Here is an 11190-nt window from a genome sequence, read left to right as displayed (position 1 = left end):
TCGTTCGGGCCCATAGTCTAAACTTCTCTGTTTCAACATTTTATTGAGAACATTTAGGAACAGTGCTGCACGTTAACTTTTGTCTGCACATTTTTTTTTGTCGCCATTGTTGCTGAGTCTGAGGTGCGAGTCATGCGCTCTCGCTCCGCCTCCACCTCAGGTGCCGAAATTTGGCACCGATTCATTTTAAGTGAATCGGTACTCGGTAGCACCGACGTGAATCAGTACCAAGTACAAAAAGTACCTTGTTTCAGTACCCAACCCTACTAGTGATGCACCGATCCGATATCTGGATCTAATATCGGCCCCGATATCATCAAAATAGATGGATCGGGTATAGGAAAATGCAACCTATACCTGAGGCGATCATTTCCCTTTAAATCTAGTGCGACACGAGCTACATCACACGTCATGGAGCGAAGGAGAGAATCAGCTGTGTGGAGGTATTTCACACTATTTCAACTGCTGTTGCACAATTGTTTATTTTCGTTAAAAATAAATAGTTCATCATTTCATTAATCTGTTTCATCTTGTTTCATTTTATCTTAGGAAAGAACTGTGTAGTCATCAATGCCTGATGCCTCTAGTCTTTACTGTTCTACATGTAAAGGTATATAGCTTTTTAGGTCAACCACGGTGTCGGATCGGTATCGGTTATCAGCTGATACTCAAAGCCACAGCATCAGGATTGGTATCGAAACTGAAAAAGCTGGATCGGTGCATCTCTAGTATGTTAATTATATTTGGACAAAAACTACAAATAAACATCCTGTGTGTTAGAAACAGGCCTTTTCACTGCAGACAGTTTATCTTGTGACATGGTGCATGGTGTGAACATGGTGTGAAACTGTATTTTGTACTCTTTGGAAACATTTTTATGAATGAAACTTACCCACAGACTGAGCAGCTCAGGCAGCCTGATATTATAATTATTGTGCTAATGTTGACAATGTTTACAACAAGTCTGTGCATTTAATAGAGAACAGAAAAAAGTAAGAGCAGTTTGGGATAGGAAGATGTTCTTGCATTGAGCAAACGTGTGCTTGGCTGCAGCACCGTACCTTGACCAGGTGGGGGCGCACTGAAGTGATAAGAGAGGTGTAGCTCTCCATCACAGGTGGAAAGCCCACAGATAGTTTGGCCTTGCAGAATCCAGCTCGCTTGAACACCACTTCAGACTTCTTACACCAGGGAACAAAGAGGCGGTAGTTTTCCACTCCGGCCACCACCTCGTACATCTCCTGCATGGAAAACCTGCAGAGCCAGAGCAGGGACAGAAGAGCCATAAGCTCCGTGTGTGTGTCTGCGCGACAGGAAGCAGGTGAAGGTCAGTGCTGTGACATAACATTAAACACTAAACAAAGCTGGCACGGTACAGTCATGACCCAGTTGAGTCTGAAATAGGTCAGTGAGGAACAAAGAGAAAGAGAGGAGGAAGAGACAGAGAGGCAGACAGAGTGAAAGAGAAGATATGTTTTAAAAGCTATCAAATATCTAAATAAAGAAAAGATGCAGTGAATGAGACACAGATGGACACGGGTTCTCACACCACTGTTACGTAACTGCATCACTCCAGCTGAGGGAAAATAGCTGCAGCCACCCGCGTCTATTTATACAAGCAGATTTAGTGATTATGACCTTTCTATGGAACACAGGAGGACATTTAGTGCGTCATGCACAAACGCATGTTCAGCCTCATGTAGGGCACCAGCATTAAAACAATCATTCATACGTTCACTTGTGATTTATGAGGGCTGTGACCGGGAGCACAACGTTTTAACCTTACACCTGTACAAAGATTGTGTACACACAAAACTACGTTCCACTTCACATGCATTCCTGGCGCTGTGTGCACGTGGTTAAACACCGACTTTGAACTGCAACTGCTGCAATTTCCCTCAGGATAAGTAAAGTTACCTCGACAAAGAAGATCTGATTTTATCATATATATTTGAATGTGCTGTTTGTTGGTGTCCTTCAGTAAAGTGTCTGGAGGCTATTCTTTTATGATGTCCTTAACAAGGACATTTTGAGGGCTGGGCAATTATTCAAATTTTATCTTCAGGTACAATTTCAGCTTCCGATGATTATGAAAAAAGGTAATTGAAATAAAACGATTATTGTGCCACTTTCAGTTTCACAATGATGCTCTTGTTATCAAACCTATTGCACGAAATCTTGGAGTCTTCACGCCTGGATCATGGTTACAGCCTCTTTTCTCGTCTGAATCAAAAATCTGTTAATCGACATCAGACTGTTCAGAATTCAGCTGCCAGAGCCCTGATCACATCAGTCCAGCTTCAGCCTCTTCACAGTAGGGCTGCAACGATTAGTCGACTAATCGATGACTAATCGACTATTAAAATAATCAGTGACTATTTTAGTAGTCGACTAATTAGTTTGAGTCATTTTTCATAGAAAAGTACTATAAAGTACCCAAAATACTCTTACTGCAGCTTCTTACGTTCAGATATTGGCAGCTTTACACACTCTCCCATGACGGTGAACTAAAACCCTTTGGCGTGAGTACGAAACAAGACATTAGATGACATCATTTTGGGGTTTGGGAGAGACAGACCGACATTTTTCAACATTTTAACACATTTTTTGATAAAATGATTAGTCGACTAATCGAAGATATAATCGACAGATTAGTCGACAATGAAAATAATCGTTAGTTGCAGCCCCACTTCACACCAGCTCCCAGTATGTTTTAGAATAGATATTAAGATTTTACAGATCACGTTTAAGACTCTTCATGGTCTCCCTCCCTGCTATATCTCTGACCTCTTAGTGCCGTATACTCCAGGATGTACTTTGAGGTCCTCAGGCAGAGGTCTTTGTTCCAGAAGTCCAGCTGAAAACTAAAGGGGACAGAGCGTTTGCTGTCGGGGCCCTGAGGCTCTGGAACAATCTGCCCGAGGAGATCAGGTCGGCTGAGTCAGTGATCTCTTTTAAGTCCCTTCTTTAAACACTTTGATCAGAGAGCCTTTCCTGAAGTTTATTTAGACTTTTATTTTCTCAGTTTTCATATACCAAAGTGTTTTTACCAATTCCTACAAAGTTGTTTTCATGTCTTGTCTGTTTTAACTGGCGACATGTAAAGCACTTTGTAACTCTGTTTTGAAAAGCGCTCTATAAATTACTTGGTTTAATTAACTTGGTGACGTTTTCACTATATCTAGTGACTTTTCAGACCCTCTTAGTGACTTTATTTTTAAAAAAAGACAACCCACAAATGAACAACTAATTCAGTAAGAATGTCCTGATCCAACACTATTTCTCCAGATAATACAGTTGCACAGTGCATACAAGTACAAGTACATAATCCAATGTATACACACATTTAGAAAAATATTTCCTGCCTAGTTGCTGCCTCGAGGGAATTTCTCTCTCCCTTCAAGAGTATCCTCCATTGTTTGTTCCTCCAGTGCAGCCTTTGCCTGAGTAACCTGAATAAATTATAATCCATTTAGTGTTTATATTCATTGTCTGTAATTCTTTTTTGCTAGCGGGGCTTTTGTTGCACTAGCTTTGTACGTAAAACCGGCAGTTAAAAAAGGCATTGATCGACACCGATACTGATCTTTGAGATCGGATCGGGACATCCCGATCATTCAGACCATCTAGGAAAAGGTGAGAAATAAATCAAAATATATCATGTTGTGTTTAATTCTCATGCATGCTGCACAGACCAATCAAAGCAGCAATCTTCCGCCAACAGCGCGGAGTCCTTCCTCCTCTTGCACTTATTTCATTTAGTCCCACTGGTAGGAGGCCCCGGGGCAGACCCAGGACACACTGGAGGGGTTATATATCTCATCTGGCCTCATCTGGCTTTGCTTGGCCTGCTGCCCCCAATTAAGCAGATGAAAATGGATTGATGGGTGAATGGAAATTTTATTTATTTATCTTTAATTTTACATTTATGTTTGGTTTTCAGTTTAATTTTGTTCCCCCAAAGTCAGTGAGTTATCATGTTCAATAAACATGATCTCAAAATAGAGTAAAATAATTGTGATTATGATTTTTTGCCATAATTAAGCAGCCCTATTTTGAGCTCAATTCAAACTAAAAAACGTGTAAAGTATGTCTCATAAAATGCAAAGGGGAAGTAGCAAAGACAGTGAAGAGGATATATTAAAATAACTCTCAAAAATCCTTTTCCTTTCTACATCCCAGAGGGACTGACTCACCCAATGATGCGTCTCTCAGAGTACTCCTTCCTCTTGGAGAAGGAATCGGCCAGGTTGAAGAAGCTACGAGCGGGTAACGCGATGCTCCGCCCGGGCATGGCTGCAACCAGCGGGGGAGGTACACGAGCCATCAGGATCCCACATGATGACAGGTATCTGTGCACGAAGCAAACAAAAAAACAACAATTAATACTCTCATAAAGCACAAAACAGCACACTGAATTCTGTTTTGTTGTTTCTGTAAATACTTTTGGATAATTTGTTTGTAACTCTGTTGTTTTCGGTTCTTTATCTAGCCTCAGACAAATCTTAAACTTCTGTACGTCAGCATGAAGTCTGGTGCTCATTGGTCTATCATACCTGTGCATCCAAAGCAACAAGCTGCAACATACGCCTCAACAGGAACAAGATACTCGACATGAAAAGCTCTCTAGCAAAACCGGCCAAGCATTTGTCATTCAAATTAAATGAGTCACAGATGCCATATAATCAAAATGGAACGGGGTCAAAGGTTAACTTTAACTTCTGAGAGCTCCAGCACTGTACAGCCCAACCAGCTGGGCTGGCTTGACCTCGTTTTGTTACTACTTGTCTGCAAACACACATACTTTCTGTTTGCCCTCGGGGGGAGAAGTGACAGAATTAGGTTAGGTTTCTCTTTTACCAATGTTCTAAAACACAGAGTACTGAAATCAGCGCCCTGCAAAGAAAAATACAGTTAATATCAGCAAATCGGATATGGGCAAAAAAATCTAGTATCATGCATCCTTAATTTTGTCTCATGGATTACTTGTATTTTATCAAGAAAAAAATTCTGTCTGTTTTCAGCTTCTAAAATGTGAGGATTTGCTGCTTTATATCTTTGTAAGTTTCACAGATTTGGATTTTGTGTTTTGTGTTGTGAACCTGTCACTGTCGTCACATCTTAATTCTCTTAGGGCAGAGACAATTTTATTAGTATGGCACATTTCATTAACTTAGTGGTTTCAATGAAAGACAACATCTAAAAAAGAAAACGAGAACACAGGTAGCATAAACAACATGCCGCAACACTTCAATTAAATGTCCAGTTCCTTTTACTAGCCTGGTGTAGCTGCACATTTTGACAAATGGGCTAATGCCTGTCTCAATTAGACGCCTGGCCTGGTTGCCATGTAGTTAATTCTTATAAAACGTCTTTGGATGATTGCACAAACAAATATAAATGTTTAAACTTCTGTCAAGCCCTCGTGACAGTCTGGCAACCTGTCCAGGATGTACCTCACCTGGCGCCTAATGTCAGCTGGGATCTTTTGTCAACATGGACATGCTACACATATTGTTAGCTTAGTAAGATTCTCTTCAATTCAATCCTTCCATTCAATTCACTGAAACCACAAACACCAAAGAATAACTGATTCAGATTTACCGGCCTGGTGAACACAAGACACGGAAAAAAAAGTGGAGACTCCTTTAAACTTTTAAACAAGTAATATTCATACTGGTTAAAATAAACAAGTTGATTTTATTTTTTTGCGGTGCAGCATTTTGTGTGAAAGGAATTAAAACCCTGTCTCACATAGACGCCTGGTTGAGTTCAGTGATTTAAGAAAATAATAGCACAGGCTATTAACTGAAGATTTACGGTAAACAATGAGTCATCAGCATCAACACAATGAAACAGAAACTCGCGTTATCATGATACTAAAGCATTAATCATGCAGTTCTGTTTCCCCTTTCCACAGCACTGCTGCACTGATTAACAGGGATCAATGTGATCATGGCAGAAGCCCTGACTCAGATCCTGTGTAACACCATGAATGGAAGGACTCTGCTAATCCCGGATTGGTAAGAACTAACTTGTAATCTCCACAGAGGCTATGAACACATTAAATTAACCCAGCTCCTGCAGAGAGGAGGGATGTGTCAGGCGGATTGATTTGTCCATTGTGCCTGGCTGTCACCCACTGCACCTGTGGCACCCTGTTCCACAATGTCCCTGGCACCGGATGGTTTGGAAGCACAATGCACCTCACGGGGCATGTGTTTGGATTTAACCAGCCTTAATGTCACCACTTAATGTGACGGGACAATATCAATGTCATCATCAACTTATAAAACGTAGCCTGTGCTTCTCTTGACATGCTGCTTCAAATTCCTGTTCCAATACTGGCTTGCTGATCGCTTCAAAGAGAGCCCATTCACTACTACCTGAAATGTGATACAGCTGACACTGACCTCAAAGTGTCAAGTACGCGCAACTGAATGGGTGCTGATATGGAGAGTTGTGGTGGAGAAATTAGGACTTGAGAGCAAAGAAAAAGGACAGTGCACACATCTAACACCAGCAGGGTGCAGATACAGATACTGCAAGCTCCCACAAGTTTAATCATCAATCATTCGACCATCATGGCACAGAAACCATGCAAAATATCACCAAATTAAATTTCTGTGAGTGTGCGGATTACCTCTCTTTATCCTGAGAAACATTTTGAAGCAATTTGCCACCTTCCACAACACTGTTCCAGAGACTAAATTGGATTTTAGCTGTGTTCCTCAGTAATGGCAGTAGTTATATCTTACCTAACACCTGTCAGCCGGCATTAAAATCACTTTCTCTTGTAGGATTTTAAAGTCGAGATAAAAACGTATGTCGTACGTATTGCAAAACACCACGCAGCTGATGCAATAGCAGAAGCTATTAGAGGTTAAAAAAGAATCCTGACATACAGCTGAATCCATAACTTCTCACCCTGGGGGCAAAGTTAAGTGGGTCAGGCTGCAGTCGTGGAAGGTAACTTGACACACTTTTCTAAACGGTACCCTTATATATATCCATTTTTTTTAATACTTGAAAACATTTCAGGGGAAGGTATTATACTTTTTACTTCACTTAAGCTATTAGACAGGTATAGTTACTGATTTCTTTACAGTTTCAATTTTTAGTCATGGGTTTCTCTCTACATTCTCCAGACGCCTCTCTGTGACGCCCCCTGATGCCAAAAATGTATGCTAACCTCCACTTTTTAAGTTATTTATAATTATCAGTTATACTTTTTGTGATTAATGTTGGACCACTGAATGATGAGCCTGCCTAATCCTAAACACTGACATTTATTTATTACTACTATTACTACAAATTGACAGAACTGACAACAACTGCATTTCACTGAAATCATATTTTATGATTTCATGTAAGAAAGGAATTGATTGAACTGGATTGAATTCAATTGATTGATTATACTACACCATAAATAATACTCTATTACATGTAAAAGTCTGCATTGGAAATGTTACTGCAATAAAAAATATGTAAGCATAATCAGGACAATGTACTTATAGTAGACTATTAAACGTAAAAATACTCAATATTACAGAAAAATCTAAAGAGTAAAAAAAACAGAAAAGAACTAAACTCAAAATTATTTCAAAGGTATTTAAATAATTAAAAGGAAGGAACCACACATTTTTTAACCATTAGCAAAATAGCTGCAGATTAATTTTCAGTCAATCGACTAATTGATCAATCAACTAATCATTTCAGCTGCACTTGTTGATAGCCTTCATTATAACAAAACATTATATTTTAGAAGCTCTTTGCGTGTTTTGTGAGAAAAACGTAACTTGTAAAGTAACTTAAGCTGTCACATAATTACAGGTATAATTAAAAGAAGTAAAAAGTACAGTATTTCCTTCTGAAATGTGGCAGAGCAAGAGAACAAAGTGGCATGAAAAGAAAAGTACAAGAAGTCCCTCTTCAAATGTTATACATTACTTAACCAGGGCTGGAAACTAGACAGACAGATGATAGATAGATAGACAGACAGATAGATAGATAGATAGATAGATAGATTGATGCACTTAACTGATCCCAAGCTGGGAACGTCTTGTACTTCAATTGACTTTTTCGTCCACCTGCCACAGTGGCAGATGGCTTCTTACATCCATCAGCCTCTCAGCAGATCACCACTGTGTGTTTTCTGGCTGATGAGTGAAGCTAACCCAGCAGCAACTTGCATACTTTAGCAGCATCTGGCTGGTGGCTGGAGCTCATTTCCAACCCTGTACTTATCTGTTACTTAACATTACATTCCTGAGAGTTAGCATATTTATTAGCCTTAAAACCCTAACTTTTCCAAACTGTACTCAGTCGAGTAGGGTCCATGAATACCGTGGTGAAACCCGTAAATGTTGCTAGCTTAAGCCGTGACATGTTTACCACCTAACCGCTGAGTATCGTCGGTGCTAACACTACTGTAAATTAGCTAACCAGTTGCTATTATCGGGGGCGTGTCTCCTTCTAATTCTTTACAGATTAACTCGACAGTTATAACATTTAAAACCTCACCTGACTCTGTTCCTGGTCTGTATTTCCCGGGTGGCTGTCGACGGAAACTGTTTTATACACTCAGCTACTTTTCTCAGGCTCCGGCTGCCTCTCGCCATCGTCTCTTTCTCTGACGGATCTCTTCGCTCGCGGAGCAGACAGCAGAGCCCACAGGCTGGTCCCGCCCCCTGACGCCACGCCCCCTCCAAACTTCGCCCCGCCATTGGATGACCCGTAACGCACTGAGCGCTCTCATTGGCCAGTGCTGTGGTTCGCTGCACGAACATCGCTGACGTGTGTGCCCCGGGCGTGCACGAACGCGCACTCACGCAGGAATGTCACGAGATGTTGGCTCATGTTTCAGTGTGGCTGAGTACACACAGGTTCACTGCACTCACTGTAGCGTTACACACACACTGGAGCTGTTTCATTTGGCCCATAGCAAATAACCTGCTTTAATTCTCCTCATCTTGGCCCTGTGGAGCCCTCTGTTAAATCACACACATCAATCAATGTTAAAAATCGATTTAGTCTATAAATAGATGAAACTCTATCTGATTATATTGGCCTCTGAATTGTTTGACAAACAAATCAATCAAGGAGTGAAATTAGGTTTTAAGCAGCTGTGCACCATCTCTACACTCAGATCAATACTCGTCACGTCTGACCAGGAGACAGTCATCACCCTCATTTCATCCCCAGCTCATTATATTTTGGTGTCACTCAGTTTTGTTCATGCCGCCTTCATCTAGTCCAAAATGCAGCATAACAAGGTCAGAAAAGAAGGAGCACAATGCCCCCATTGTTGCCTCTCTGTTGCCAGCCTGCTGGCTACAGAATTCATTTTAAGATTTAGATGTTTGTCCACAAAGTGTTTAACAGCCTCACCCCTTCTGACATCATAGAGCTGCTCTCAACATATCACACTGAGAGAGACAGTGGGGCAGAGGGTGTTTTGGAAATGTTACATTTCATTGATGCTACAAACATTTTTTAAAATTAAGTGGTTAAAAATGTATTGCAAATCCAGATTCCCTGTGGTTTTCCATCCCCAGTCACCATACATCCAAGGCAGGGTCGCAGGGCCAGCAGGCCGAGCAAAGCACCCCAGACGTCCCTCTCCCCAACAACGCCTTCCAGCTCTTCCTGAGGGACCCCGAGGTGTCCCCAGGCCAGATGAGAAATATAATCTCTCCAGCATGTCCTGGGTCTGCCCCGGGGCCTCCTACCAGTGGGACGTGCCAGGGACAACTCTGACAGGAGGTGCCCAGGAGGATCCTGATCAGATGCCTGATCCACCTGAACTGACCCCTTTCGACACGAAGAAGCAACAGCTCTACTCGGAGCTCCCTCCAGATCCTCGAGCTCCTTTGGACATTGAGATGGTGATGACTATTGCACTATACAAGACAGAGCAGACTCTATCTGTTGAGGAGACCCAGGTCTTTTGGTGTACAGGGGACACTCCTGAGGACCCTCTTTGACTCTGTGGTAGCATCAGACATCTTCTATAGAGTGGTTTGCTGTCGACAGCTGACAGGAAGAGACTCAACAGACTGATTAAGAAGGCCAGCTTTTTCCTGGGATGCTCTCTCCACCCTTTGGAGGTAGTGGGAGAAGAGAGAATGATAGCCAAGCTGTGATCCCTTATGGACAACATGTCCCACTTCATGCAGGACACTTTGACAGCACTGGGCAGCTCCTTCAGTGGCATGCTGCTTCACCAGCAGTGTTTGAAGCAGAGATACTGCAGATCCTTCCTTCCTGCTGCTGGCAGACTTTACAACTCACACTGCTCCCAGGAGATCACACCGCCTAAAACTATGGACAATCAATCACTACACTTGATACGTGCAATAATGTAAATTCTGCCATTCAGCCTGTCTATTTATTTATTATATCTTTTATTGTTCACTTTGTACAATCAGCACTCAGGTGCAATATCTATACTTCCATCAGTCTGTCTCTTTATTATATTTAGCTTCTTTTTGCTGCTTACTTATCATATTGCTTTGTGTTTTTATAATGTTTGCATATTATATTGCTTTTGTTTTGTAGAGTTTACTTATTACACCGACCTGCGCGTGTCTTTTTTGCCAATACGTAGTTATATATTACTTTGTATTTTTTTTTCCACAGATGCTTCCTGCTTGCACCGTCCCTCTGCTGCCATCATGTTACTAATTTCCCTGCTGTGTGACAAATAAAGGATTATCTGATTTTATCTCATCTGTCACAATTCACTGTCTATGGAGTGGCTTTAGACTGTATACCCTATAACATCACAAATTTGAGTTGTAGCGCTCTAGTTTCTCAACTTGAAAAAGAGTTGTTCAGGTTGACTAATATTTTATAAACTGTATCTGCTGGGTAGCTTGTGATTTTACCCCCAGGGATCAGTACAATTGTTATCCTTATCTAGCAATACATCACAAATTACTGTTTGGGATTACATTTTTTTTTCTTTTTTTAGTGTTGACCTGAATCTGCAAAGTAAGTAGAGTTATCAAGTAACTGTAGTGGAGAAACAAATGTGGAATTGCCTCTAAAATGCTGTAGAAAGTAGCAGAAAATGGAAATCCTCAAGTATAATTGTACTAAAGCACAGTACTTGAGTAAATGCAGGCCTACTTTTCACCACTGGATGTAACACTCTGCATATTTCTTCAAAGTGAACACATTTACTTT

At 41.1% G+C, this 11190-nt stretch overlaps 1 protein-coding gene across 1 annotated transcript in view; it reads right to left on the bottom strand.

The window, feature by feature from the left end:
- coq10b (coenzyme Q10B) overlaps positions 1-8666 on the bottom strand; it is a 14268-nt gene extending 5602 nt beyond the window's left edge. Inside the window, exons 1-3 of the mRNA XM_050048513.1 lie at positions 8524-8666; positions 4197-4352; positions 1062-1254 (exon numbers count right to left, since the gene is read on the bottom strand). Coding sequence (XP_049904470.1) covers positions 1062-1254; positions 4197-4352; positions 8524-8621 — 447 coding nt within the window. The 5' untranslated portion in view covers positions 8622-8666. The remainder of the gene's footprint in view (positions 1-1061; positions 1255-4196; positions 4353-8523) is intronic.
- Positions 8667-11190: the final 2524 nt, after the last annotated feature.

This window comes from Epinephelus moara, chromosome 7 (genome assembly GCF_006386435.1).
Source record: "Epinephelus moara isolate mb chromosome 7, YSFRI_EMoa_1.0, whole genome shotgun sequence".
Lineage (NCBI taxonomy): Eukaryota > Metazoa > Chordata > Actinopteri > Perciformes > Serranidae > Epinephelus > Epinephelus moara.
The sequence above is the reverse complement of the archived record's forward strand: the minus strand, read 5'-3'. Positions and strand labels throughout refer to the sequence as shown.